Here is a 27,760-nt window from a genome sequence, read left to right as displayed (position 1 = left end):
TGTAGCATTGCTCTTTATGTTTTTCAATTATCTAACTAGGGATGGCGACCCCAGTCATCCGGATCAACAACCCAGATGCCCCCAAGGATCGCCAACAGGCTGTGGTGATCGCGACCAAAGAGGCCCGGTGCTATCGGGAGAAGAAGCTGGTGTTCCCCAACCCTCCACAGGAGCTGCTCAACCAGACCACCGCTTTGGCACACGCAGAGAGGCTCCTTCGAGCAGAGGGCATCCCCGCGCCATCGCGTCAGCAGTGCCTCGGATAGCTGGTGTTGCCGTTCGGCCAGTATCTGAATGCCCCATTTTACTGGCTTGTGGCAAATGATGTGGGCTACATGAAGTAGTAAGCATATTATATTTAATACCACTGTAGGCTATGCATTTTAAAAAACATTTTCATGGCATGTTTAAAATAAATTACCTGTATATCTGCTTGCTCATTAGCATAATTGCTGTGATATCAATGATGACGATACTAAGTTGATGTATAATATGATTTCAGCATGCTTGACAAGCACAGAGAAGAGGTGACAAACCCACAAAGAAAGGGACAGTTGGGGAACCAGTGGGTGAAAGACCACCTCACTGAATATGCAGAGAGCTTCCCACAAGTCTCCGCTCTCCTCGAGGCCAACATCGACAGGTGTATCTACGGCCAGAGAGGATTTGAGCATCACACCTTTCAGGAGATGTGGGAACTCTACAGCCAGTACCACACCCAGAAGGACAGGCCTGAGCAATTCAGTGCTGAGCAGAGGGAGGTGATGAAGAAGGCCTACAGCTCTGTGAGGAGGTGGCAGAACACACCGGTCACCCACATCTTGAGTGTGCAGATGAAGCGCTTCAAGAAATATATAAAGGAGAAGGAGCAAGTAAGTTTTGATTTGATTATTTGTTACGAAATAGGAAGAGCAGAATAACGTAGTAAATGAAAATTGTTCAAATTACTGATATTTAAAGCAGTTTGGCTAAATGTGTTTGTTTGCTTTTGGTAATTAAAGACTGGTACGTCATAAAATCTAGATAGTTACATTACATTTGTTGTCCAGCAACTGCAGGCAAGCACCTCCCAGCAGGCAAGCACCTCCCAGCAGGCAAGCACCTCCCAGTTCGACCCCTCATCATGGCCAGGCGATGACGCTGAACTGGTAGCCGCAAGCCAGGCAGTTGAAGGTAAGTGAGATACAGAGTTAATATACATCAAACTGTTCCGAAAAAAAAATCATAATACAAAACTACTTTGTTTGGTAAATTCTCAGATATGCTCAAATCCCAAGAGTCACCATCCGGTGTCCGGTGGAAGCAGCCCGAAGCCGCTGTCCTGCAGCCGAAGCTGCCCGAGGCCGCTGTCCAGCGGCCGAAGCAGCCTGAGGCCGCTGGACAGCAGTCCAAGCTGCCCAAGGCCGCTGTCCAGCAGCCCAAGCTGCCTGAGGCCGCTGTCCAGCAGTCCAAGCTGCCCGAGGACGCCGTCCGACCGAAGCTGCCCGAGGCCGCTGTCCAGCAGTCCAAGCTGCCTGAGGCCACTGTCCAGCAGTCCAAGCTGCCCAAGGCCGCTGTCCAGCAGCCCAAGCTGCCTGAGGCCGCTGTCCAGCAGTCCAAGCTGCCCGAGGCCGCCGTCCGACCGAAGCTGCCCGAGGCCGCTGTCCAGCAGTCCAAGCTGCCCGAGGCCGCTGTCCAGCAGTCCAAGCTGCCCGAGGCCGCTGTCCAGCAGCCCAAGCTGCCTGAGGCCGCTGTCCAGCAGTCCAAGCTGCCCGACGCCGCCGTCCGGCCGAAGCGGCCTGAGGCCGCTGTCCAGCAGCCCAAGCAGTCCGAGGCAACTGTCAGGCCCACAGAGACCCCGTCCACCACCAAGGGTCATGATATGGAATCACCTCTGAGAGACTCCTCTGTAAGTGATATTCACATTATATGAAAACAATGTAAATGAGAACAATTTGTTTTTACATGTTTTTGAAATTGGTTTGTGTTTTAACAATACTTTGTACACAATAATAACCAAATGTTTTGTATGCGTTATGTGTGTTGCAGGTGGAGATAGAGGGTTGGGTACGTCTGTGGGAAATCCCCAATGGCATCCCACCTGCTGACATTTCCTGGCTCAAAGAGGACCCAGAAAGAGGGCTGTTCACCCCCGTTCAACTCTACAAGGACATCACTGGTCTGTTGAAGAGGCGACGGGTGTTGAAATCTGACCGCATGTGGTTTTACCCACCAGAACCTCCTGGCTATGTTGGAGGTGCTCTGCCAACTCCACAGCTCTTTTTTCGGAGCCGCGTCTTTGTGTGGCGCCCCGTTGGAGTGTGGAGGTACTCCCTGAAGTGTCCTCGAGGTGATGACTGTGCTGGTAGAGGACGGAATGTGCACCTCTACAAGTCTGGCTACCACACCCGGGTATAACTCACTTCCCCTGTGTTATTACATTACAGTTGAATATTTATTTATGCTGCTATTTGCCTTTATTTGATTTGATTTTTTCCCCCAAAATGTACTTTAGGTACGTCACATCTGTGATATGTCCAGCTGGTACTCAATGCTCACAGAGGTCCTGGGCTGTGGGCCATGTATAAAGGCAGCCAGGAGCGGAGAAGGTGGAACGGTGGGCCGGTGGATGGCGTGGGATCCCGCTATTTTATCGCAACTTAGCGAGGCTCATCAAGCTATGTTCCCTGCCATCCTCACCAGCAAGTGAGTATACTGAACATAATGTGTGCATTTAACAAACTTGAAAGTAATCACAAATTGCAACATATTGATTGTGACTCTACTTAAAGGCGTGGCGTGGATAAGAATGTTGTGCGCCTTCTGAGGGACCGGACCGAAGGGAACACAATGGTCAAGGTGTGGCGTCAGATACAGGAGAATCACGTTGAGGAGTACCTTCACCGTAAGGACCTGTACACCACACTCCTCATGACCGTAGCGGAGCCCGGCGGGATCGTCTCTGCATTCAGTCACACATTCCAGGCTCCACCTCCTCAAAGAGAGCTTCCCTCTGCACGGCTCCTGCGCCACGCCTTCCTGCTGTCAGAAGCCAACAATGTGCAGGATTACCGGAACCAGATCCTCTCCACCTTTGGCACTGTGCTGAAAATGGATTCCACCAAGAAAGTATGTAAATCAGAACATGATGCTCACCATACTGTATGATGCAAAACATATTTTCATACTGTTGTAAAATGAAAAAAAAAACAAAAAACACATCAATACAATCTTAAGAGATGTTATCACATTATACAAACCTGACATATTTTTTTAGGTGGTGAAGAAGCTGTCTGGGGAGGGTCATGGCTCAGCTGAGTGGTTCACCAGCATCGGGAACGAGCACTCACAAATAGTTTCATTTGTGCTGACCTGTGAGGAGTCCACTCAGAAGCTGGAACCGATGTGCCGTGGAGTCATGGAAAGGTTCCGGCTGGCCAATCAATCTGTCCCCAAGATCTTGTATGTGGACAGGGGATGTTGCCGTGCACAGGGCCCAACATCAGTGGAGACTTTGTTCCGGCCTTGGGTGGACAATGGGATGGTTGTGCGTCTGGACATCTTCCACTGGATCCACCGGTTTGACGCAGCCATACGCACAGAGTCTCACTGCAAGTACGCTGTGTTCAAGTCTGCTCTAGCTGGGGCAGTGCTGGCCTACAACCGCACAGACCTGGAGCTGCTCATCAAGGCAGTCAGAGCCAAGGATCCGGCAACGATGAAGTCGGTCTCAGACAAAGACGTTATCCGCCTCTACATTTCCAGGGAGCAGCTCAAACACCATGTGCGGAGGGTCACACTTGGGGCTCAGGAAACCTTCCGGCTCATCCAGCAGGCCATCGAGGAGCTGAAAGGTCCCGCCGGGCTGGACGAGAGTGGAGTGAGCTTGTTCAAATCACCTGGTAAAAAAGACAGTGAAAACATTATTACAACATCGATACGGTTAGTGTAGCATACAAAGTGAACATAACACACTGTATGCATATATGTATGTGTATTTACAGAGGCCATTGATGAGATGTGGGCAGGCCAGCAGAGACACCTGGAGTGCATCCAGGATCCACCAGACATGAATATGTATCGGGTGGCGCGTACCACAACCATCAACAATGTGGACGTGCCCTACTACAAAGGTCTGCGTGGAAGCAACAGCCTGGAAGGATTCCACAAATCTCTGCCGCACATGATTCCGGGTACACAATTCTAGTCTGTATACATGTAAAAAATGAAATATGTGACCCTGTCATTATTCTAATATCTTTTATTGTGATGTTCAACAAACCTAAATTGAAATACTTACCTTTTACTCTGCTCTACTCAGGTCCCCACTGTGCAGCACGGCCCTATCAGGTTTACCTGATAAGTGGCATTGCACGGTGGAACTCCGACAGGAGCTCAGATGCCGTGTTTGGTGGCAAAGGACGGCACCACAGGACCTACTCTGCCCCGCTGATTGACCGCCTCAACACCCGTTGTCGGCGGCTGTTCGGAGAGGCAGTGGAGGAGAATTTCCGGGCCCCTGCTGATGTCCCTTCCAACGAGCTGCTCGGGTTGGAGTACCTGTTCAGCCAGAGCACGGGTCAATCTGGAACCTTCTCTCTTCGGGACTTGGTCAACGATGGACCTGATCCAGATGAGGAGGTGGTTCAGCCTGGGCAGCCCGATCCAGATCCCGAGGCAGACGAGGCGTACCAGAGCGATGTGGAGGCACATGACAACGTGCTGGATGCCATCGTGCCCCACATTACACTCACCAGCGAAGAAACCTCCACTGTTCAACCTCCGGCCTTTGTGAGTAACTGCGTGTCTGCTAGAATAAATTGCAATTCACTTGTTGGATAATGTACACATTTACTTACAACTTACATTTGTATGCCAATTTTTAACAGGAGGATGCCTGCAGTCCAAACCCTCTTCCTGGCTTTCAGAAGTTGGAAAAGTTCTGCTCTGTGTTGGTGGACATTGGCCTGACAGAGGACAAGCTGACCCTTTCCACTGAGCAGAGGAACAAGGTCCTGGAAGTCTGGAATGCAGTGGAGGAGCATGACAAGCAGCCGCAGCAGTTCAATCAGCTCTACAGAACACACTGGGGCAACACCCTCTACTGCCGCACAAAGAGGGATGATCTTGTTGATGCTGCTGTGATACAGAGGGTAAAGATGGCCAAGCGCTACGCACCAGCACAACAGGACATCAGTGCTCAGCACAACAGGCTGATGTACACGCTGGTGAAACTGTTGTGGTTGCGCTCACCTCAAGGGTCTCGCATCAGTCCTGAAAAGGCTACCATATTGAAGGCCTACGAGAGAATCCAGCATCGGATTTTGGTGGAGGATCAAGTCCTGTGCAAAGCAGGCATTCCTCTGCCAAAAATCAACATCAAGACAGTGCGGGACTTCATCCGTTGTCAAGAGCGCCTCCTCAACCTGCGTGCCACAAAACAGCCCACCACCGGCCTCATCACAAAGCTCACCTCCATCTCATCTGCAGACCTCCCTCCAGCACCACACCAGCCAGCCATCCTCGCTCCACCAGACTACCCTCTGATGGAGTATGTGCCCACACCCAGCACGGCAGGGACAAAGGTGCTAAAGGGAAGGACGGACATGATCGTGCCACTCTCCCGGCCTCAACCACCACTGCCACCTGTGCTGTTGCCACCGCCGGTCAGAAAAACCCCTGCCACCTCTACCATCCACAGCAACCGCAGGCATTGCTGGCCCATCCACACGGCCCATAATGCCTGCTGGTCTGACGACATCAGTTCGTCCAGCTCCGTCAATAATGCCTGCTGGTCCTACTACATCAACTGCTGCTGCTGCACATGACTGCCGTCCTTCATCCTGGTCGAGATCTACGCAGTACAAGCGTAAGGGGAAGGAGCAGCCCATAGGACTAGCAGAGAAAATGTCACGGGTGCAAAATTTCCCTGTCTGTGCATGCTGTGGCCAACCAACACAGGGACATAAAAAGTACAAAAAAAAGACTTTCTGCCCTGTAAAACTGATGTCCACATCGAAAGGTCTGGACAACAGAGTGTACGACAGCTACGAACACTTCACCTCTGTTGTGGACAAGTTATGATAACCTGTAAATATGCTGTATATATCTGTAAATATGTATTGTAAATAGTCTTTTAAACTGTACTGTTGTGTTGTTGCCAGCAATTTGTCTAATCGGACAAACTACTATAGTTTTCATTTTCATGTATATATTTATGTTCATATTGTTATGGCATTTCATTCTTAGTCATGTTCAGTGATACTTTATTTTCTGCACTATACTTTACTTACTTAGTCCTTGTTGTGCCTGGTGGCACACAGGGCAAGGACTAAGGATCTCCACTCATCTCTGTTGTTTGCTTTCTTCTCAATGCTGTTCCAGCTGTATCCTCTCGTCTTCATTTCTCCTTCGATGGTTCGCCTCCAGGTTGTTTTGGGCCTCCCTCTTTTGTGTTTTTCCTCTATAGTTTCTGCACTATAGTTCTGTTTTATTATTATTATTATTATTATTATTTATTATTTGCACTTTTTTATGCACCTGGGACACAGAGTAGGAGACAAAGGCTTCGTTCCAAATTGCATACATTTTATTTTTGTGTTTTCCCCATTTCATGCACTTTGTTCATTAAAATGGTCTGTGTTACAGTAACAATGAGTTGTGGAATATCAATTAATGAATGCAACAATAGGGGTACATTTGTTTTCATCAAAAAATAGTGGCACAGAGTGACAGATTACTTGTTTGCACTTATAGTACAATGATATCAGATACTTTTGCATATATAGCAATAGAAACATTAAAGTAGCTTTAATCAGCCTCAGAAATATTAAACTACTTTTATTTTAATTTTTTACATTTTGTTTTTCCTTTATTTGGTTTTACTCATTTACATAAACATACTTAATTAGATACAAATACGAGGTAAACCAACTTTTCCACTTATTACAATGAAATTATAGAACACACAAATAGAACATGGGGTGCTTTTCATGTAAAATAAGATCAAATGAATAACAATAAAAAATTACATTTAGAAAAAAATAAAAATTAAACAAAAGATGGGCATTTTGGGGGAATATACTTTTTCCACTCCTTCCAAATGTCCTCAAATTTATTTTCTTGAAGCTTCATTGAGAAAGTAATTCTTTCCATTACAAATATGTCATAAATAACATCATACCAGTTCTCTAATGATGGGGTATCTGGTTTAAGCCATTTCTTAGTGATTGCTTTTCTAGCAGCTACACTCAATATTCCAAATAAGTATTTTGCTTTAATATTTGTAGATATTGAAAGTAGAAGACCAAACAGTAGTTTGTCCCACTTAAAAACTATGTTTGTACCAAATATAGTAACTAATTCCGTGTAAATCTTACGCCAAAAAGAATTTACTTTTGGAAAGGCCCAAAACAGGTGATAGTGGTTAGCTACCTGGGAGCCACAGTTCCTCCAGCAGCTGGAAGAGCCTCAATGATGAGACTTCTGAGCGGGTGTAATAAAAAATCTACTAACAGTCTTCCAGCCATACGCTCTCCATAAGGTTGAGCTCGATATCTTCCATTGAAATTCACAATATTTTAACCAAATTAAACTACTTTTAATCAGCCTCCCAATAGTCATAAGGGACTTATGTAACAAATGTAAATTAATGGCATTTGGGAAGACAAAGCATTTTCTTACAAGTATACTTTTGATAGAATAAGCCGTATTTCATTGGAAAAAAAATCTGTCCAGTAACAAGTGAATGAATGACATGTACTATGTAGCATTTGCTTACACAAATATATAATATATATATAATTCAATGGCTTCAATAGGTATCACAATTAATAGACAATTTAAATCTGTAATGGAATGAATTACAGATGATATCAACAGTCCTCAACCTTTGGGGGGATTAGGGGTGAGCCGTATTGTAGATTCCTCCTGTCCAGTCCTCCTTCCAGTAATGGGGGCCTGTGTTCGCACTCTCCCCTGTAATCATATACAAAGAAAATGATAAAGATCTATAGGTATAAAGAGACAGGTATAGCAGCTGATGTGATGTTTTATAGAGTATGCGTCTGCTGTCTTGAATTGTTTGCTATAATTCTGAAGTTAACCTAAGTCAAACATCATATTTGTGGAAAATTATGGAACTGTCAGGCTTCATCTATAAAGTTACACCCAGTTTCCCTAAAATGGCTTGGCAGCAGTATTTTGGTGCTGCTCTGCTGAAGAGCACATAAAATGTTATCTGAAAATGGTGACACCACACATCACAAAAATGATTAAAGAAGTCTTACATATAAAATTACATTTGTGCTTGCATGATAAACAAACACATCAAATAATAACAGAAACCAGCAAGGGATAATGGCTTTCTTCTGGATTCACTATATCAGGGTTCTAAATGAAGACTGAGTCTGCTCCATATTTCATATATTTGATGAATATATGCCTATTATATTATAAATCTATCATGCTGACTACTCAACAACAACATTCTGGTGTTTATCACTTTAACATCATTCTGGTGTTTATCACTTTAACATCATTCTGGTGTTTATCACTTTAACATCATTCTGGTGCTTGTCACTTTAATATAATTCTGCTGCTTGTCGATTTAGATTATAGACTTTTGACCAATTGCGTTGTGGGACAATTGCACTACCGTACAGCTCAACCCCATTCACAGGGGTCAGAACAACCGGAGTGCAATGGCTGAGCCTCACCCTGGGTGAACAACATACTTGATCATTGTATCTCCCCTGCCAGGTAAGTATGAGTTGGATGAGTCAGAGACAGGGTGGTCATTCTCAGACACAGCACTCTGGCTGACAGTTGCAACAGCGCAAAATCCTAGAGTTCAGTGCCTTTAGCACTAGCTCACCTTGACAAGCTGTTTCTGCCTCTAAGAAAGCAAACACAGCCCAGCAACCGCACAAAACCTTAAACCCAAGCATGCTAGCAATGGAAGAAGGTTTAGAATACATTTCTTCCACAAAGAAAGAGCAACCTCGGAGAGGAGTACACACAAATGATTTGGTCCCATCCAACAGACCACACCCACTTCTTGCTGTCATGGGGATCACGGGCAACTGGCATTGCTCAACACACAGCTTCACAGCGTACACCAGACACTGCTGCACAGCAACACAGCCAGTTTTCTGGACATACTGCAAAAGAATCCAAAGGCCTCAAAATGAACATTGCCACAATCACGCTGACTGGGAAGCTGGATATTAGCATGCTGCGCAGCACATTTAAGTCCATCGCAGCCGATGACTCCTTTCATTTAACTTGGACATAATGATCAGGGGAGAGCGCGAATGCAGTCCCCCACTAATTATGCAGTTGAGATTCCCACATTTGGGGAATTCACAGGAGTCAGCACAACCGCAGTGCAATGGCTGAGCCTCGCCCTGGGTGAACAACATAAGAATTTAATAAATTTAGTTTTCCATATACTATTTTGAATATTCATACATATCGTTTTATGTATTACAGTGATGTCTTTGATGTGATGTCATCGTCCTTTGATGTTGTCACACATTCTGAAAAATTTGGCTAGTTTGGGTTGACACTTGAAGCGTGTTACTACAATACACTCACAGTTGACAATCTCTACTCAGTTGGTTATTTGTTACATACATCTTTTTTTCTTCAAAATAATGCTTCTTTTCAAGAATGTGGTTGGTATTAATCTGTATTTGTTTTTATCTTTAAAAAACAATGATTGTCATAAAATACTTGATCATTGTATCTCCCCTGCCAGGTACATTTGAGTTGGATGCAACTGGCATTGCTCAACACACAGGTTCACAACGTACACCAGTCACTGCTGCACAGCAACATTGCCACTTTTCTGGACATACTGCAAAAGTATCCAAAGGCCTCAGAAAGAAAATTGCCGCAATCACACTGACTAGGAAGCTGGATATTTGGTTTTCCACAAGGTAGGAGAAGGGTGCACCGTTCCCAGCGGCACTGCAATACCGGGTCGATGCGTGGAGTGAATGGAGCAAGCCCCTTTTCAGCTCCTGATGCTAAAAATCTGTTTAATATGTTGTCCCCTTATAGAGGACATATCAGATATTAAACTGATAAGAACAGATACTACACTTGATCTTAGCCAAAAGGCCGAGAAGCGATGACCACCAACTGTTTTGCTGCCCGACCCCAGCTCCACGCACAGTTGTCACTTGTTGTGGTGCAGTACTTTTAATTTGGGCAAAACCATGGCTGCTGCTTAGCAGCCCCGCCCAAGCCCTTCATGGTGAAGCAGCGAAATCTAGCTGAAGACAGCTTTTGTGTCTTTCACAAATGCACAAGGCTCAGCCAAACGGCAAAGTCTGCTAAAAATAGGTTTAACTCATTGGTGTCCCTCTCCACGGAAGTCTTTAGTAAAAGGCGAAAAAACTTGTACGTTATGAAGAGAAACCAGAGTAAGTACAGCCCTATCTCGAGAGCAGTCCAAGACACTAGGTGTCCCAGTCAGTGCGGTCACGGTAAGCCTCACTTGGCGTGCCACGTTCCAAATCCGAGGCCACACCCATTCCCCCACCCTGTCCCACATTATCACGGTGGCAATATTCCCTCTGGCCTGTTTTTTTTTCTGCCAATCAAAAGTGCAAGTCTAGCTGCATCTTTTTGAGGCTTTGTCTTGCTGCCGATTCGACGCTGCACTTTTCCCCCAGTTGTCACGGCTTATAGAGCCATGTCTGACTGAGACCCCCCAATGACGTTCTATATGGAACCTCAGTGAGGAGTCAACAGAGCCTTTTTTAGCCACGACTCCAGGCAGCAAAGACCACCATCCACTGTGACTCACGTGTCTTTCAGTGCAGTGTCAAATTGAGCGACTTGCCGCTCGGTTTGCGTTGGTATTTGTTTTTCCACAAGGTAGGAGAAGGGTGCACCGTTCCCAGCGGCACTGCAATACCGGGTCGATGCGTGGAGTGAATGGAGCAAGCCCCTTTTTCAGCTCCTGATGCTAAAAATCCGTTTAATATGTTGTCCCCTTATAGAGGACATATCAGATATTAAACTGATAAGAACAGATTTTTTTTTTGAAAATATTTATTGACACCTCATTTCAAACACATTTCATAAAAAACTTCACATACATACAAGTAACACTTTTTAAATACAACAATTCAAACAATAAATAATGCAATCTGTAAAAAACATCTCGGCCAATAAAAGCAATTCAATTAGGAGACATTACAGATAAAATTGTCATCAGTTAAAGTGTACATTAAAGGTTTCATCTTGTGTATGTCCATGTGTGTTGAGTGTCCATGTTAAAGGTCTTTTAAATGGAGTGCAGTTGTTAAAATGCTCTCTTCCATTGCTGTGCAGGAGAGGAGTGAGTCCCTACCAAGGGTGACTCATTCCGCTCCCCCAAACAGATTGGGTCTCTCGGGATCCTGTGGTGGTGCTCAGAGGAGATCCCCACCCTGTTGCTCCTTCCCACCTGCCTCACCCGGAGAGTCAGGCCGCTGCTGCCGTGACCTTTTATTGTGTGGCTCCGGCTCCTTCATCCGAATGGGCACAGAGGCGATTCTTCTTTGTGGCTCTGATCTTGGCATGCCGCGTGTAGCTTCGACCGCCCGGACCGTCGCCACTGCCATTTGGATCACAGCCACGGGGGGGATCTGCTTGTGCTTCCTTGCTAGCAAGTTTCTGGAGGTCCACATGGCGTCTTTGATTGCGGCTAAGGTGAGCCACTGTTTGACAAAGTCAGATGCTGGTAGTTGCTTCTGTGGGCTCACCCCATACAGCACCAGCTGTGCTGTGAGGACCTCCCTTGCTGGCAAGTACGGGAATTTTAAGGAGCCGGCCATTGCCCACTGGTCCACGGCAGCGCTGCACTCCCAGAGCAGATGCCTCACCGACTCAGGCGCGCCACAACCTGGTCGGGGGCAAGTTGAGTGCGCCGACATGCCCCGGGAGTGCATCACGGACCTGACTGGGAGGATCTCGTGAGCCACCATCCATGACAGGTCCCGGAGTCTGTTTGGGAGAGCAGAATGGTTTACGTTGCGCCAAACTGTTGAGGGCTCGCCGAATGCGAGCCCGCGCACTGGACTCACTGGTTCCCTCTCCTGCACAACAGAAATCAGAGAGCGGTGGTTAGTTAAAATCTGCAACTCCTCGTGCTCAAGCTTAAAATGTCTTAAAAATGTCTGAATAAAATCGTAGGCTGGGGGTAGGCTAAAAGACACGGGTACTCTAAGATCAGTGGGTAAAATCTTTAATCTCCTGAGGTAGAACCCCATCCAGAACCGTGTCATTGCTGCAGTCTTTGGGTTTCTGGATGGGGTTGTAGCAGCTTTGATGTGAATGGCCGTGTATCTGCTCCCTAAAAACAAATGGAGGTCCGGCACTCCTTTTCCTCCTTTCTCTTTCGGCTTCTTCATCACGCTTCTCCTCAGACGTTCCCACTTGGACCCCCACAGGAAATAAAACATGGCTCGTTCCAAGTCTAAAAGCACTCTTCTGGGTGGGATAAAAACAGAACTGATCAGTAAAAGCAAGGGTAAAATCACTGCTTTGATGATTAAAACCTTTCCTTCTAAAGTCAGTCCCCTAAGTCTCCAGTACCCCAGTTTTTGCCTAACTTTCCCTACCATGTCTGGCCAATTTGTTTTCCCTCCCCCCTCCCTGTCAAATTTGACTCCAAGTATCTTTTGGTCGGTCTGGGTCACAGTCAGGGGGAGTCCTGTCGTCTCAGTCGCTGTCCAAGGTCCATAAAAGTGGGCTTGGGTCTTGCTTCGGTTCAGCTTTGACCCAGAGGCCCGTCCAAACCAGTCAGTCAAGTCCAGCGTCCTGTTGACAGATAAAAGGTCAGTGCATAAAATGTTGATGTCGTCCATATATAAAATACATTTTGTTGTGAGTCCCCCACTCCCTGGTACTCCCACCCCATTGATTTGTTTGTCCCTTCTCAAGACCTGTGCCAGTGGTTCTATACAAATAACATACAGGAGGGCAGATAACGGACAACCCTGACGGACACCGCAGTTTATATTGACTGCTTTTGTCAGATGCCCGTTAACAATGAATTTGCTGGTGATGTTCCGGTACAGCAATCCCACCCATGCTATAAACCTCCCTGGAAACCCCATTTTTTGCAGTACCTGGAAAAGGTACTGGTGCGAGACCCGATCAAAGGATTTCTCAAAATCTAAATTCAGGACTAGAAGCCGGATGTTTCTGTCTCTCGCATAACAGATGGTGTCTCGGATCAGTACGAGGCTGTCGGTGATCCTCCTCCCTGGGACGGCACAGGCTTGATCCGGGTGAATCAGCCCTGTTAAAAACAAAGACATGCGTGATGCTAAAAGTTTACTAAAAAGTTTACAGTCAACGTTTAAAAGAGTGATAGGTCTCCAATTTTTCAGGTCAGTCTTGTCTTTGTCTTTGTGAAGGAGAGTCACTATCCCTACTCTAAAACTGTCAGGAAGTCGGTCAAGTTCTTCAAAATCCATAAAAACAGCGAGCAAGTCAGGTGCTAAAATGTCCCAAAAAGTCAAATAAAATTCCAAGGGAAGCCCATCTTCTCCTGGAGACTTCCCTTTTTTAAAATTCTTTATACAATTATTTAACTCGAAGATGTTAAAATCTTGGGTTAAAAGCACACTGGTGTCTATTTTTTTTTCGATGAATTTTAAAACTTCCTCCATGGTGTTTTTTTCAACTTGCTTCTTTTCGTACAGTTCACTGTAAAACTTTTCAATTGTTAATTTAATTTCTTCTGTTGTGTCTGCTGTGCATCCATTTTCTTTTTTAAGACTTAAAATGCCCCCCCCCCCCTTTATTTACAATTTTCTTAAAAAAGTATCTTGTGCACTTCTCTCCCTCCTCTATTTCCCTCTCCTTGCTTCTTAAAATGACACCCTTGCTTTTAAATTCTGCTAAAACTGACATCTCTCTTTTAATTTCTTTTATTTCATTATTAAAATCCATCCCTTGTTGGTTTAATTTAAAATACCGCTGTAGTCGTTTCTGCAGTCCCAACATGCGTCTGTCGTCCCTATCTTTCTTCCTCTTACCTACCTGTCTAAAGAAAGTCCGGGTCCTTCCCTTCACCATTTCCCACCAGTGTGCACGTGTATCGTAAAAGTCTTGAAGGGTCTGCCACTCTTGGTACTGCTCCCTATACTGGCTAACTATCTCCCTATCATCTAAAAGGGAGCAGTTGAGTTTCCACAGACCACTTCCTGCTGTCACACCTGAAGGGAGTGAGAGGGTGCAGGAAAGCATTGCGTGATCGGAAAAGAAGACGGGTGTCAATCTAGCATCGGTTGGTGGGCAATCACGTGATGAAATGTAATCTATGCGAGAGGCTCTGGTGCCGTCACCACTGAACCAGGTGAAGCCCTCCTCTCTGGGATGCATGATTTTAAAACAGTCCAGAAGTTTAAAATCCCTGCATATATCCTGTAACAAAACGGATGTTTTGTCGACTTTAAAATCTTCTCCTGCTCCTTTCCTATCATTCCTGCTTAAAACACAGTTCAAATCTCCCCCTACAACTAAAGGTGCCCTACCTAGCATGTGGAACTGCAAACAGTGGCTCACCCTAGCCGCAATCAAAGACGCCATGTGGACCTCCAGAAACTTGCTAGCAAGGAAGCACAAGCAGATCCCCCCCGTGGCTGTGATCCAAATGGCAGTGGCGACGGTCCGGGCGGTCGAAGCTACACGCGGCATGCCAAGATCAGAGCCACAAAGAAGAATCGCCTCTGTGCCCATTCGGATGAAGGAGCCGGAGCCACACAATAAAAGGTCACGGCAGCAGCGGCCTGACTCTCCGGGTGAGGCAGGTGGGAAGGAGCAACAGGGTGGGGATCTCCTCTGAGCACCACCACAGGATCCCGAGAGACCCAATCTGTTTGGGGGAGCGGAATGAGTCACCCTTGGTAGGGACTCACTCCTCTCCTGCACAGCAATGGAAGAGAGCATTTTAACAACTGCACTCCATTTAAAAGACCTTTAACATGGACACTCAACACACATGGACATACACAAGATGAAACCTTTAATGTACACTTTAAACTGCTGACAATTTTATCTGTAATGTCTCCTAATTGAATTGCTTTTATTGGCCGAGATGTTTTTTACAGATTGCATTATTTATTGTTTGAATTGTTGTATTTTAAAAAGTGTTACTTGTATGTATGTGAAGTTTTTTATGAAAAGTGTTTGAAATGAGGTGTCAATAAATATTTTCAAAAAAAAAAAATCTGTTCTTATCAGTTTAATATCTGATATGTCCTCTATAAGGGGACAACATATTAAACGGATTTTTAGCATCAGGAGCTGAAAAAGGGGCTTGCTCCATTCACTCCACGCATCGACTCGGTATTGCAGTGCCGCTGGGAACGGTGCACCCTTCTCCTACCTTGTGGAAAACCAAATACCAACGCAAACCGAGCGGCAAGTCGCTCAATTTGACACTGCACTGAAAGACACGTGAGTCACAGTGGATGGTGGTCTTTGCTGCCTGGAGTCGTGGCTAAAAAAGGCTCTGTTGACTCCTCACTGAGGTTCCATATAGAACGTCATTGGGGGGTCTCAGTCAGAAATGGCTCTATAAGCCGTGACAACTGGGGGAAAAGTGCAGCGTCGAATCGGCAGCAAGACAAAGCCTCAAAAAGATGCAGCTAGACTTGCACTTTTGATTGGCAGAAAAAAAAACAGGCCAGAGGGAATATTGCCACCGTGACAATGTGGGACAGGGTGAGGGAATGGGTGTGGCCTCGGATTTGGAACGTGGCACGCCAAGTGAGGCTTACCGTGACCGCACTGACTGGGACACCTAGTGTCTTGGACTGCTCTCGAGATAGGGCTGTACTTACTCTGGTTTCTCTTCATAACGTACAAGTCTTTCGCCTTTTACTAAAGACTTCCGTGGAGAGGGACACCAATGAGTTAAACCTATTTTTAGCAGGCTTTGCTGTTTGGCTGAGCCTTGTGCATTTGTGAAAGACAAAAAAGCTGTCTTCAGCTAGATTTCGCTGCTTCACCATGAAGGGCTTGGGCGGGGCTGCTAAGCAGCAGCCATGGTTTTGCCCAAATAAAAAGTACTGCACCACAACCAGTGACAACTGTGCATGGAGCTGGGGTCGGGCAGCAAACAGTTGGTGGTCATCGCTTCTCGGCCTTTTGGCTAAGATCAAGTGTAGTATCTGTTCTTATCAGTTTAATATCTGATATGTCCTCTATAAGGGGACAACATATTAAACGGATTTTTAGCATCAGGAGCTGAAAAAGGGGCTTGCTCCATTCACTCCACGCATCGACTCGGTATTGCAGTGCCGCTGGGAACGGTGCACCCTTCTCCTACCTTGTGGAAAACCAAATACCAACGCAAACCGAGCGGCAAGTCGCTCAATTTGACACTGCACTGAAAGACACGTGAGTCACAGTGGATGGTGGTCTTTGCTGCCTGGAGTCGTGGCTAAAAAAGGCTCTGTTGACTCCTCACTGAGGTTCCATATAGAACGTCATTGGGGGGTCTCAGTCAGAAATGGCTCTATAAGCCGTGACAACTGGGGGAAAAGTGCAGCGTCGAATCGGCAGCAAGACAAAGCCTCAAAAAGATGCAGCTAGACTTGCACTTTTGATTGGCAGAAAAAAAAACAGGCCAGAGGGAATATTGCCACCGTGACAATGTGGGACAGGGTGGGGGAATGGGTGTGGCCTCGGATTTGGAACGTGGCATGCCAAGTGAGGCTTACCGTGACCGCATTGACTGGGACACCTAGTGTCTTGGACTGCTCTCGAGATAGGGCTGTACTTACTCTGGTTTCTCTTCATAACGTACAAGTCTTTCGCCTTTTACTAAAGACTTCCGTGGAGAGGGACACCAATGAGTTAAACCTATTTTTAGCAGGCTTTGCCGTTTGGCTGAGCCTTGTGCATTTGTGAAAGACAAAAAAGCTGTCTTCAGCTAGATTTCGCTGCTTCAACATGAAGGGCTTGGGCGGGGCTGCTAAGCAGCAGCCATGGTTTTGACCAAATTAAAAGTACTGCACCACAACAAGTGACAACTGTGCATGGAGCTGGGGTCGGGCAGCAAACAGTTGGTGGTCATCGCTTCTCGGCCTTTTGGCTAAGATCAAGTGTAGTATCTGTTCTTATCAGTTTAATATCTGATATGCCCTCTATAAGGGGACAACATATTAAACGGATTTTTAGCATCAGGAGCTGAAAAAGGGGCTTGTTCCATTCACTCCACGCATCGACTCGGTATTGCAGTGCCGCTGGGAACGGTGCACCCTTCTCCTACCTTGTGGAAAACCAAATACCAACGCAAACCGAGCGGCAAGTCGCTCAATTTGACACTGCACTGAAAGACACGTGAGTCACAGTGGATGGTGGTCTTTGCTGCCTGGAGTCGTGGCTAAAAAAGGCTCTGTTGACTCCTCACTGAGGTTCCATATAGAACGTCATTGGGGGGTCTCAGTCAGAAATGGCTCTATAAGCCGTGACAACTGGGGGAAAAGTGCAGCGTCGAATCGGCAGCAAGACAAAGCCTCAAAAAGATGCAGCTAGACTTGCACTTTTGATTGGCAGAAAAAAAAACAGGCCAGAGGGAATATTGCCACCGTGACAATGTGGGACAGGGTGGGGGAATGGGTGTGGCCTCGGATTTGGAACGTGGCACGCCAAGTGAGGCTTACCGTGACCGCATTGACTGGGACACCTAGTGTCTTGGACTGCTCTCGAGATAGGGCTGTACTTACTCTGGTTTCTCTTCATAACGTACAAGTCTTTCGCCTTTTACTAAAGACTTCCGTGGAGAGGGACACCAATGAGTTAAACCTATTTTTAGCAGGCTTTGCCGTTTGGCTGAGCCTTGTGCATTTGTGAAAGACAAAAAAGCTGTCTTCAGCTAGATTTCGCTGCTTCACCATGAAGGGCTTGGGCGGGGCTGCTAAGCAGCAGCCATGGTTTTGCCCAAATAAAAAGTACTGCACCACAACCAGTGACAACTGTGCATGGAGCTGGGGTCGGGCAGCAAACAGTTGGTGGTCATCGCTTCTCGGCCTTTTGGCTAAGATCAAGTGTAGTATCTGTTCTTATCAGTTTAATATCTGATATGTCCTCTATAAGGGGACAACATATTAAACGGATTTTTAGCATCAGGAGCTGAAAAAGGGGCTTGCTCCATTCACTCCACGCATCGACTCGGTATTGCAGTGCCGCTGGGAACGGTGCACCCTTCTCCTACCTTGTGGAAAACCAAATACCAACGCAAACCGAGCGGCAAGTCGCTCAATTTGACACTGCACTGAAAGACACGTGAGTCACAGTGGATGGTGGTCTTTGCTGCCTGGAGTCGTGGCTAAAAAAGGCTCTGTTGGGCGCCTGGGTTAGCTCAGTTGGTATAGCGGGCGTCCATGTATTAAGGCTTGGTCCTGACCGCGGCGGCCCGGGTTCGAATCCGGCCTGTGGCCCTTTCCGCATCCACTCTCTCTCTCCCCCCTTTCAAGACTCTATCCACTGTCCTGTCAATAAAAATGGAAAATGCCCCCAAAAAAATAACTTTAAAAAAAAAAAAAAAAAAAAAGGCTCTGTTGACTCCTCACTGAGGTTCCATATAGAACGTCATTGGGGGGTCTCAGTCAGAAATGGCTCTAACAGCCGTGACAACTGGGGGAAAAGTGCAGCGTCGAATCGGCAGCAAGACAAAGCCTCAAAAAGATGCAGCTAGACTTGCACTTTTGATTGGCAGAAAAAAAAACAGGCCAGAGGGAATATTGCCACCGTGACAATGTGGGACAGGGTGGGGGAATGGGTGTGGCCTCGGATTTGGAACGTGGCACGCCAAGTGAGGCTTACCGTGACCGCATTGACTGGGACACCTAGTGTCTTGGACTGCTCTCGAGATAGGGCTGTACTTACTCTGGTTTCTCTTCATAACGTACAAGTCTTTCGCCTTTTACTAAAGACTTCCGTGGAGAGGGACACCAATGAGTTAAACCTATTTTTAGCAGGCTTTGCCGTTTGGCTGAGCCTTGTGCATTTGTGAAAGACAAAAAAGCTGTCTTCAGCTAGATTTCGCTGCTTCACCATGAAGGGCTTGGGCGGGGCTGCTAAGCAGCAGCCATGGTTTTGCCCAAATTAAAAGTACTGCACCACAACCAGTGACAACTGTGCATGGAGCTGGGGTCGGGCAGCAAACAGTTGGTGGTCATCGCTTCTCGGCCTTTTGGCTAAGATCAAGTGTAGTATCTGTTCTTATCAGTTTAATATCTGATATGTCCTCTATAAGGGGACAACATATTAAACGGATTTTTAGCATCAGGAGCTGAAAAAGGGGCTTGCTCCATTCACTCCACGCATCGACTCGGTATTGCAGTGCCGCTGGGAACGGTGCACCCTTCTCCTACCTTGTGGAAAACCAAATACCAACGCAAACCGAGCGGCAAGTCGCTCAATTTGACACTGCACTGAAAGACACGTGAGTCACAGTGGATGGTGGTCTTTGCTGCCTGGAGTCGTGGCTAAAAAAGGCTCTGTTGGGCGCCTGGGTTAGCTCAGTTGGTATAGCGGGCGTCCATGTATTAAGGCTTGGTCCTGACCGCGGCGGCCCGGGTTCGAATCCGGCCTGTGGCCCTTTCCGCATCCACTCTCTCTCTCCCCCCTTTCAAGACTCTATCCACTGTCCTGTCAATAAAAATGGAAAATGCCCCCAAAAAAATAACTTTAAAAAAAAAAAAAAAAAAAAAAGGCTCTGTTGACTCCTCACTGAGGTTCCATATAGAACGTCATTGGGGGGTCTCAGTCAGAAATGGCTCTATAAGCCGTGACAACTGGGGGAAAAGTGCAGCGTCGAATCGGCAGCAAGACAAAGCCTCAAAAAGATGCAGCTAGACTTGCACTTTTGATTGGCAGAAAAAAAAACAGGCCAGAGGGAATATTGCCACCGTGACAATGTGGGACAGGGTGGGGGAATGGGTGTGGCCTCGGATTTGGAACGTGGCATGCCAAGTGAGGCTTACCGTGACCGCATTGACTGGGACACCTAGTGTCTTGGACTGCTCTCGAGATAGGGCTGTACTTACTCTGGTTTCTCTTCATAACGTACAAGTCTTTCGCCTTTTACTAAAGACTTCCGTGGAGAGGGACACCAATGAGTTAAACCTATTTTTAGCAGGCTTTGCCGTTTGGCTGAGCCTTGTGCATTTGTGAAAGACAAAAAAGCTGTCTTCAGCTAGATTTCGCTGCTTCACCATGAAGGGCTTGGGCGGGGCTGCTAAGCAGCAGCCATGGTTTTGCCCAAATTAAAAGTACTGCACCACAACAAGTGACAACTGTGCATGGAGCTGGGGTCGGGCAGCAAACAGTTGGTGGTCATCGCTTCTCGGCCTTTTGGCTAAGATCAAGTGTAGTATCTGTTCTTATCAGTTTAATATCTGATATGTCCTCTATAAGGGGACAACATATTAAACGGATTTTTAGCATCAGGAGCTGAAAAAGGGGCTTGCTCCATTCACTCCACGCATCGACTCGGTATTGCAGTGCCGCTGGGAACGGTGCACCCTTCTCCTACCTTGTGGAAAACCAAATACCAACGCAAACCGAGCGGCAAGTCGCTCAATTTGACACTGCACTGAAAGACACGTGAGTCACAGTGGATGGTGGTCTTTGCTGCCTGGAGTCGTGGCTAAAAAAGGCTCTGTTGACTCCTCACTGAGGTTCCATATAGAACGTCATTGGGGGGTCTCAGTCAGAAATGGCTCTATAAGCCGTGACAACTGGGGGAAAAGTGCAGCGTCGAATCGGCAGCAAGACAAAGCCTCAAAAAGATGCAGCTAGACTTGCACTTTTGATTGGCAGAAAAAAAAACAGGCCAGAGGGAATATTGCCACCGTGACAATGTGGGACAGGGTGGGGGAATGGGTGTGGCCTCGGATTTGGAACGTGGCATGCCAAGTGAGGCTTACCGTGACCGCATTGACTGGGACACCTAGTGTCTTGGACTGCTCTCGAGATAGGGCTGTACTTATTCTGGTTTCTCTTCATAACGTACAAGTCTTTCGCCTTTTACTAAAGACTTCCGTGGAGAGAGACACCAATGAGTTAAACCTATTTTTAGCAGGCTTTGCCGTTTGGCTGAGCCTTGTGCATTTGTGAAAGACAAAAAAGCTGTCTTCAGCTAGATTTCGCTGCTTCACCATGAAGGGCTTGGGCGGGGCTGCTAAGCAGCAGCCATGGTTTTGCCCAAATTAAAAGTACTGCACCACAACAAGTGACAACTGTGCATGGAGCTGGGGTCGGGCAGCAAACAGTTGGTGGTCATCGCTTCTCGGCCTTTTGGCTAAGATCAAGTGTAGTATCTGTTCTTATCAGTTTAATATCTGATATGTCCTCTATAAGGGGACAACATATTAAACGGATTTTTAGCATCAGGAGCTGAAAAAGGGGCTTGCTCCATTCACTCCACGCATCGACTCGGTATTGCAGTGCCGCTGGGAACGGTGCACCCTTCTCCTACCTTGTGGAAAACCAAATACCAACGCAAACCGAGCGGCAAGTCGCTCAATTTGACACTGCACTGAAAGACACGTGAGTCACAGTGGATGGTGGTCTTTGCTGCCTGGAGTCGTGGCTAAAAAAGGCTCTGTTGACTCCTCACTGAGGTTCCATATAGAACGTCATTGGGGGGTCTCAGTCAGAAATGGCTCTATAAGCCGTGACAACTGGGGGAAAAGTGCAGCGTCGAATCGGCAGCAAGACAAAGCCTCAAAAAGATGCAGCTAGACTTGCACTTTTGATTGGCAGAAAAAAAAACAGGCCAGAGGGAATATTGCCACCGTGACAATGTGGGACAGGGTGGGGGAATGGGTGTGGCCTCGGATTTGGAACGTGGCACGCCAAGTGAGGCTTACCGTGACCGCATTGACTGGGACACCTAGTGTCTTGGACTGCTCTCGAGATAGGGCTGTACTTACTCTGGTTTCTCTTCATAACGTACAAGTCTTTCGCCTTTTACTAAAGACTTCCGTGGAGAGGGACACCAATGAGTTAAACCTATTTTTAGCAGGCTTTGCTGTTTGGCTGAGCCTTGTGCATTTGTGAAAGACAAAAAAGCAGTCTTCAGCTAGATTTCGCTGCTTCACCATGAAGGGCTTGGGCGGGGCTGCTAAGCAGCAGCCATGGTTTTGCCCAAATTAAAAGTACTGCACCACAACAAGTGACAACTGTGCATGGAGCTGGGGTCGGGCAGCAAACAGTTGGTGGTCATCGCTTCTCGGCCTTTTGGCTAAGATCAAGTGTAGTATCTGTTCTTATCAGTTTAATATCTGATATGTCCTCTATAAGGGGACAACATATTAAACGGATTTTTAGCATCAGGAGCTGAAAAAGGGGCTTGCTCCATTCACTCCACGCATCGACCCGGTATTGCAGTGCCGCTGGGAACGGTGCACCCTTCTCCTACCTTGTAGAAAACCAAATACCAACGCAAACCGAGCGGCAAGTCGCTCAATTTGACACTGCACTGAAAGACACGTGAGTCACAGTGGATGGTGGTCTTTGCTGCCTGGAGTCGTGGCTAAAAAAGGCTCTGTTGGGCGCCTGGGTTAGCTCAGTTGGTATAGCGGGCGTCCATGTATTAAGGCTTGGTCCTGACCGCGGCGGCCCGGGTTCGAATCCGGCCTGTGGCCCTTTCCGCATCCACTCTCTCTCTCCCCCCTTTCAAGACTCTATCCACTGTCCTGTCAATAAAAATGGAAAAAGCCCCCAAAAAAATAACTTTAAAAAAAAAAAAAAAAAAAAAGGCTCTGTTGACTCCTCACTGAGGTTCCATATAGAACGTCATTGGGGGGTCTCAGTCAGAAATGGCTCTATAAGCCGTGACAACTGGGGGAAAAGTGCAGCGTCGAATCGGCAGCAAGACAAAGCCTCAAAAAGATGCAGCTAGACTTGCACTTTTGATTGGCAGAAAAAAAAACAGGCCAGAGGGAATATTGCCACCGTGACAATGTGGGACAGGGTGGGGGAATGGGTGTGGCCTCGGATTTGGAACGTGGCATGCCAAGTGAGGCTTACCGTGACCGCATTGACTGGGACACCTAGTGTCTTGGACTGCTCTCGAGATAGGGCTGTACTTACTCTGGTTTCTCTTCATAACGTACAAGTCTTTCGCCTTTTACTAAAGACTTCCGTGGAGAGAGACACCAATGAGTTAAACCTATTTTTAGCAGGCTTTGCCGTTTGGCTGAGCCTTGTGCATTTGTGAAAGACAAAAAAGCTGTCTTCAGCTAGATTTCGCTGCTTCATCATGAAGGGCTTGGGCGGGGCTGCTAAGCAGCAGCCATGGTTTTGCCCAAATTAAAAGTACTGCACCACAACAAGTGACAACTGTGCATGGAGCTGGGGTCGGGCAGCAAACAGTTGGTGGTCATCGCTTCTCGGCCTTTTGGCTAAGATCAAGTGTAGTATCTGTTCTTATCAGTTTAATATCTGATATGTCCTCTATAAGGGGACAACATATTAAACGGATTTTTAGCATCAGGAGCTGAAAAAGGGGCTTGCTCCATTCACTCCACGCATCGACTCGGTATTGCAGTGCCGCTGGGAACGGTGCACCCTTCTCCTACCTTGTGGAAAACCAAATACCAACGCAAACCGAGCGGCAAGTCGCTCAATTTGACACTGCACTGAAAGACACGTGAGTCACAGTGGATGGTGGTCTTTGCTGCCTGGAGTCGTGGCTAAAAAAGGCTCTGTTGGGCGCCTGGGTTAGCTCAGTTGGTATAGCGGGCGTCCATGTATTAAGGCTTGGTCCTGACCGCGGCGGCCCGGGTTCGAATCCGGCCTGTGGCCCTTTCCGCATCCACTCTCTCTCTCCCCCCTTTCAAGACTCTATCCACTGTCCTGTCAATAAAAATGGAAAATGCCCCCAAAAAAATAACTTTACAAGAATGTGGTTGGTATTAATCTGTATTTGCTTTTATCTTTAAAAGAAAATGATTGTCATAAAATACTTGATCATTGTATCTCCCCTGCCAGGTACATTTGAGTTGGATGCAACTGGCATTGCTCAACACACAGGTTCACAACGTACACCAGTCACTGCTGCACAGCAACACTGCCACTTTTCTGGACATACTGCAAAAGTATCAGAATGAACATTGCCGCAATCACACTGACTAGGAAGCTGGATATTAGCATGCTGCGCAACACATTTAAGTCCATCGCAGCCGAGGCCTCCTTTCATTTAACTTGGACATAATGATCAGGGGAGAGCGCGAACGCAGTCCCCCACTAACAGAAATTATGCAGTTGAGATTCCCACATTTGGGGAATTCACAGGGGTCAGCACAACCGGAGTGCAATGGCTGAGCCTCGCTCTGGGTGAACAACATACTTGATCATTGTATCTCCCCTGCCAGGTAAGTATAAGTTGGATGCGTCAGAGACAGGGTGGTCATTCTCAGACACAGCACTCTGGCTGACAGTTCCAACAGCGCAAAATCCTAGAGTTCAGTGCCTTTAGCACTAGCTCACCTTGGCAAGCATCTAAGAAAGCAAACACAGCCCAGCAACCGCACAAAACCTTAAACCAAAGCATGCTAGCAATGGAAGAAGGTTTAGAATACATTTCTTCCACAAAGAAAGAGCAACCACGGAGAGGAGTACACACAAATGATTTGGTCCCATCCAAAAGACCACACCCACTTCTTGCTGTCATGGGGATCACGGGCAACTGGCATTGCTCAACACACAGCTTCACAGCGTACACCAGACACTGCTGCACAGCAACACAGCCAGTTTTCTGGACATACTGCAAAAGAATCCAAAGGCCTCAAAATTAACATTGCCACAATCACGCTGACTGGGAAGCTGGATATTAGCATGCTGCGCAGCACATTTAAGTCCATCGCAGCCGATGACTCCTTTCATTTAACTTGGACATAATGATCAAGAGAGAGCGCGAATGCAGTCCCCCACTACCAGAAATTATGCAGTTGAGATTCCCACATTTGGGGAATTCACAGGAGTCAGCACAAACGCAGTGCAATGGCTGAGCCTCGCCCTGGGTGAACAACATAAGAATTTAATAAATTTAGTTTTCCATATACCATTTTGAATATTCATACATATCGTTTTATGTATTACAGTGATGTCATCGTCCTTTGATGTGATGTCATCGTCCTTTGATGTTGTCACACATTCTGAAAAATTTGGCTAGTTTGGGTTGACACTTGAAGCGTGTTACTACAATACACTCACAGTTGACAATCTCTACTCAGTTGGTTATTTGTTACATACATCTTTTTTTCTTCAAAATAATGCTTCTTTTCAAGAATGTGGTTGGTATTAATCTGTATTTGTTTTTATCTTTGAAAAAAAATGATTGTCATAAAATACTTGATCATTGTATCTCCCATGCCAGGTACATTTGAGTTGGATGCAACTGGCATTGCTCAACACACAGGTTCACAACGTACACCAGTCACTGCTGCACAGCAACACTGCCACTTTTCTGGACATACTGCAAAAGTATCAGAATGAACATTGCCGCAATCACACTGACTAGGAAGCTGGATATTAGCATGCTGCGCAACACATTTAAGTCCATCGCAGCCGAGGACTCCTTTCATTTAACTTGGACATAATGATCAGGGGAGAGCGCGAACGCAGTCCCCCACTAACAGAAATTATGCAGTTGAGATTCCCACATTTGGGGAATTCACAGGGGTCAGCACAACCGGAGTGCAATGGCTGAGCCTCGCCCTGGGTGAACAACATACTTGATCATTGTATCTCCCCTGCCAGGTAAGTATGAGTTGGATGAGTCAGAGACAGGGTGGTCATTCTCAGACACAGCACTCTGGCTGACAGTTGCAACAGCGCAAAATCCTAGAGTTCAGTGCCTTTAGCACTAGCTCACCTTGGCAAGCATCTAAGAAAGCAAACACAGCCCAGCAAATGCACAAAACCTTAAACCAAAGCATGCTAGCAATGGAAGAAGGTTTAGAATACATTGCTTCCACAAAGAAAGAGCAACCTCGGAGAGGAGTAAACACAAATGATTTGGTCCCATCCAAAAGACCACACCCACTTCTTGCTGTCATGGGGATCACGGGCAACTGGCATTGCTCAACACACAGCTTCACAGCGTACACCAGACACTGCTGCACAGCAACACAGCCAGTTTTCTGGACATACTGCAAAAGAATCCAAAGGCCTCAAAATGAACATTGCCACAATCACGCTGACTGGGAAGCTGGATATTAGCATGCTGCGCAGCACATTTAAGTCCATCGCAGCCGATGACTCCTTTCATTTAACTTGGACATAATGATCAAGGGAGAGCGCGAATGCAGTCCCCCACTACCAGAAATTATGCAGTTGAGATTCCCACATTTGGGGAATTCACAGGAGTCAGCACAACCGCAGTGCAATGGCTGAGCCTCGCCCTGGGTGAACAACATAAGAATTTAATAAATTTAGTTTTCCATATACCATTTTGAATATTCATACATATCGTTTTATGTATTACAGTGATGTCATCGTCCTTTGATGTGATGTCATCGTCCTTTGATGTTGTCACACATTCTGAAAAATTTGGCTAGTTTGGGTTGACACTTGAAGCGTGTTACTACAATACACTCACAGTTGACAATCTCTACTCAGTTGGTTATTTGTTACATACATCTTTTTTTCTTCAAAATAATGCTTCTTTTCAAGAATGTGGTTGGTATTAATCTGTATTTGTTTTTATCTTTAAAAAAAAATGATTGTCATAAAATACTTGATCATTGTATCTCCCCTGCCAGGTACATTTGAGTTGGATGCAACAGGCATTGCTCAACACACAGGTTCACAACGTACACCAGTCACTGCTGCACAGCAACACTGCCACTTTTCTGGACATACTGCAAAAGTATCAGAATGAACATTGCCGCAATCACACTGACTAGGAAGCTGGATATTAGCATGCTGCGCAACACATTTAAGTCCATCGCAGCCGAGGACTCCTTTCATTTAACTTGGACATAATGATCAGGGGAGAGCGCGAACGCAGTCCCCCACTAACAGAAATTATGCAGTTGAGATTCCCACATTTGGGGAATTCGCAGAGGTCGAGTCTACAGAAGTGCAAATGTCTACGGTGACTGTCTACGGTGACTGTAGACCGTAGACTGTAGACTCCCAATCAGATCGACGCATTCCACTGTAGACAGACCGGTTGAGCCCTCCTGTTGGCTAGCTAACTGTGGGCTCAACCCTCAAACCCTAGACTCTGATTGGTTGTCTACAGGTTGAGGGTTGTAGACTACCAATCAGACACGCTTTTCTTTTTCTACAGCACAGTTAGCTGGAGGGACGTGTTGTTATAGTGAGGTAACAGGTCTATTGACAGGTCCCTAAGTCAACGCGACCGTTATTGTGATTCTGGTTAGAAATTATTAATTAGTTTACAAAGTTAAATCAAGCCTGTCTCTTTCTTGTCGACTTTTTAATCGTTTGCCGGAAGCTGGACGTCTTGTTAGCGTTAGCGTCAACTAGCTAAACGTTGTTTACAGGTAAGTCAATGGTTAGCGTCTCTCTCTCAGTAAACTCTCATTTAAATGATATATTTATTTTGTTATAACGTTATAACGCATTTCTCTTGTTAAACCTTACCTGCTTTTCAAGTCCCAACGTACAACAGTAGACCTATGGACCGGGTCAGGTAAATAACATTAGGTGAAGATTAGCATCTCTCAGTAAAACCTCTTTTGAATTATAACGTTAGTTTTTATTCCTTATACCCACTATGTGG

At 46.4% G+C, this 27,760-nt stretch overlaps 1 protein-coding gene, 1 long non-coding RNA gene, 21 other non-coding genes and 6 pseudogenes across 23 annotated transcripts; 19 read left to right on the top strand and 10 right to left on the bottom strand.

Annotated features, from left to right (window-relative positions):
• The first annotated feature begins 44 nt into the window (after nucleotides 1-44).
• Nucleotides 45-5,807, top strand: LOC119483990. The gene is made up of 11 exons (XM_037762573.1): nucleotides 45-343; nucleotides 503-872; nucleotides 1,050-1,173; nucleotides 1,260-1,888; nucleotides 2,029-2,391; nucleotides 2,495-2,685; nucleotides 2,772-3,108; nucleotides 3,257-3,881; nucleotides 3,984-4,172; nucleotides 4,301-4,770; nucleotides 4,869-5,807. The coding sequence occupies exons 1-11, from the start codon at nucleotides 336-338 to the stop codon at nucleotides 5,805-5,807; spliced, it is 4,245 nt and encodes a 1,414-aa protein (XP_037618501.1). The 5' UTR covers nucleotides 45-335.
• A 2,814-nt stretch (nucleotides 5,808-8,621) lies between these two features.
• LOC119498729 lies at nucleotides 8,622-8,747 on the bottom strand (annotated as a pseudogene).
• A 531-nt stretch (nucleotides 8,748-9,278) lies between these two features.
• LOC119498769 lies at nucleotides 9,279-9,407 on the bottom strand (annotated as a pseudogene).
• A 519-nt stretch (nucleotides 9,408-9,926) lies between these two features.
• LOC119498912 lies at nucleotides 9,927-10,116 on the bottom strand. The gene has a single exon (XR_005209212.1). It is a non-coding gene; the product is annotated as a U2 spliceosomal RNA (small nuclear RNA).
• A 180-nt stretch (nucleotides 10,117-10,296) lies between these two features.
• On the bottom strand, nucleotides 10,297-10,413 carry LOC119499099. The gene has a single exon (XR_005209254.1). It is a non-coding gene; the product is annotated as a U5 spliceosomal RNA (small nuclear RNA).
• Nucleotides 10,414-10,872: 459 nt separating this feature from the next.
• LOC119498957 lies at nucleotides 10,873-11,047 on the bottom strand (annotated as a pseudogene).
• A 4,118-nt stretch (nucleotides 11,048-15,165) lies between these two features.
• On the top strand, nucleotides 15,166-17,123 carry LOC119485701. Its single transcript, XR_005206344.1, has 2 exons — nucleotides 15,166-15,217; nucleotides 16,158-17,123. It is a non-coding gene; the product is annotated as an uncharacterized LOC119485701 (long non-coding RNA).
• LOC119498985 lies at nucleotides 15,191-15,367 on the top strand (annotated as a pseudogene).
• Nucleotides 15,827-15,943, top strand: LOC119499021. Its single transcript, XR_005209228.1, has one exon. It is a non-coding gene; the product is annotated as a U5 spliceosomal RNA (small nuclear RNA).
• LOC119498906 lies at nucleotides 16,122-16,312 on the top strand. The gene has a single exon (XR_005209210.1). It is a non-coding gene; the product is annotated as a U2 spliceosomal RNA (small nuclear RNA).
• Nucleotides 16,772-16,888, top strand: LOC119499069. Its single transcript, XR_005209242.1, has one exon. It is a non-coding gene; the product is annotated as a U5 spliceosomal RNA (small nuclear RNA).
• On the top strand, nucleotides 17,067-17,257 carry LOC119498937. Its single transcript, XR_005209219.1, has one exon. It is a non-coding gene; the product is annotated as a U2 spliceosomal RNA (small nuclear RNA).
• A 459-nt stretch (nucleotides 17,258-17,716) lies between these two features.
• Nucleotides 17,717-17,833, top strand: LOC119499061. Its single transcript, XR_005209240.1, has one exon. It is a non-coding gene; the product is annotated as a U5 spliceosomal RNA (small nuclear RNA).
• Nucleotides 17,834-18,011: 178 nt separating this feature from the next.
• On the top strand, nucleotides 18,012-18,202 carry LOC119498899. The gene has a single exon (XR_005209208.1). It is a non-coding gene; the product is annotated as a U2 spliceosomal RNA (small nuclear RNA).
• A 676-nt stretch (nucleotides 18,203-18,878) lies between these two features.
• On the top strand, nucleotides 18,879-18,995 carry LOC119499055. The gene has a single exon (XR_005209239.1). It is a non-coding gene; the product is annotated as a U5 spliceosomal RNA (small nuclear RNA).
• Nucleotides 18,996-19,173: 178 nt separating this feature from the next.
• LOC119498897 lies at nucleotides 19,174-19,364 on the top strand. Its single transcript, XR_005209206.1, has one exon. It is a non-coding gene; the product is annotated as a U2 spliceosomal RNA (small nuclear RNA).
• A 677-nt stretch (nucleotides 19,365-20,041) lies between these two features.
• On the top strand, nucleotides 20,042-20,158 carry LOC119499049. Its single transcript, XR_005209238.1, has one exon. It is a non-coding gene; the product is annotated as a U5 spliceosomal RNA (small nuclear RNA).
• Nucleotides 20,159-20,336: 178 nt separating this feature from the next.
• Nucleotides 20,337-20,527, top strand: LOC119498896. The gene has a single exon (XR_005209205.1). It is a non-coding gene; the product is annotated as a U2 spliceosomal RNA (small nuclear RNA).
• Nucleotides 20,528-20,986: 459 nt separating this feature from the next.
• On the top strand, nucleotides 20,987-21,103 carry LOC119499086. Its single transcript, XR_005209251.1, has one exon. It is a non-coding gene; the product is annotated as a U5 spliceosomal RNA (small nuclear RNA).
• A 178-nt stretch (nucleotides 21,104-21,281) lies between these two features.
• LOC119498893 lies at nucleotides 21,282-21,472 on the top strand. Its single transcript, XR_005209204.1, has one exon. It is a non-coding gene; the product is annotated as a U2 spliceosomal RNA (small nuclear RNA).
• Nucleotides 21,473-21,931: 459 nt separating this feature from the next.
• Nucleotides 21,932-22,048, top strand: LOC119499015. Its single transcript, XR_005209227.1, has one exon. It is a non-coding gene; the product is annotated as a U5 spliceosomal RNA (small nuclear RNA).
• A 178-nt stretch (nucleotides 22,049-22,226) lies between these two features.
• On the top strand, nucleotides 22,227-22,417 carry LOC119498873. Its single transcript, XR_005209200.1, has one exon. It is a non-coding gene; the product is annotated as a U2 spliceosomal RNA (small nuclear RNA).
• Nucleotides 22,418-23,093: 676 nt separating this feature from the next.
• On the top strand, nucleotides 23,094-23,210 carry LOC119499033. Its single transcript, XR_005209230.1, has one exon. It is a non-coding gene; the product is annotated as a U5 spliceosomal RNA (small nuclear RNA).
• Nucleotides 23,211-23,388: 178 nt separating this feature from the next.
• On the top strand, nucleotides 23,389-23,579 carry LOC119498885. Its single transcript, XR_005209203.1, has one exon. It is a non-coding gene; the product is annotated as a U2 spliceosomal RNA (small nuclear RNA).
• A 645-nt stretch (nucleotides 23,580-24,224) lies between these two features.
• LOC119499232 lies at nucleotides 24,225-24,388 on the bottom strand. Its single transcript, XR_005209351.1, has one exon. It is a non-coding gene; the product is annotated as a U1 spliceosomal RNA (small nuclear RNA).
• Nucleotides 24,389-24,910: 522 nt separating this feature from the next.
• Nucleotides 24,911-25,045, bottom strand: LOC119498683 (annotated as a pseudogene).
• Nucleotides 25,046-25,611: 566 nt separating this feature from the next.
• Nucleotides 25,612-25,775, bottom strand: LOC119499179. Its single transcript, XR_005209329.1, has one exon. It is a non-coding gene; the product is annotated as a U1 spliceosomal RNA (small nuclear RNA).
• A 522-nt stretch (nucleotides 25,776-26,297) lies between these two features.
• On the bottom strand, nucleotides 26,298-26,432 carry LOC119498665 (annotated as a pseudogene).
• Nucleotides 26,433-26,998: 566 nt separating this feature from the next.
• LOC119498853 lies at nucleotides 26,999-27,159 on the bottom strand. Its single transcript, XR_005209196.1, has one exon. It is a non-coding gene; the product is annotated as a U1 spliceosomal RNA (small nuclear RNA).
• Between the last annotated feature and the right edge of the window lie 601 nt (nucleotides 27,160-27,760).

The sequence above is a fragment of the Sebastes umbrosus genome, chromosome 1, assembly GCF_015220745.1.
Source record: "Sebastes umbrosus isolate fSebUmb1 chromosome 1, fSebUmb1.pri, whole genome shotgun sequence".
NCBI lineage: Eukaryota > Metazoa > Chordata > Actinopteri > Perciformes > Sebastidae > Sebastes > Sebastes umbrosus.
The sequence above is the reverse complement of the archived record's forward strand: the minus strand, read 5'-3'. Positions and strand labels throughout refer to the sequence as shown.

Bases quoted from the DNA above. Each gene is read 5' to 3' on its own strand.
- LOC119483990 (XM_037762573.1), top strand. The intron at 2,686-2,771 runs GTGAGTATACTG...CTCTACTTAAAG, and splicing joins CCTGCCATCCTCACCAGCAA to GCGTGGCGTGGATAAGAATG. The intron at 3,882-3,983 runs GTAAAAAAGACA...GTGTATTTACAG, and splicing joins GAGCTTGTTCAAATCACCTG to AGGCCATTGATGAGATGTGG.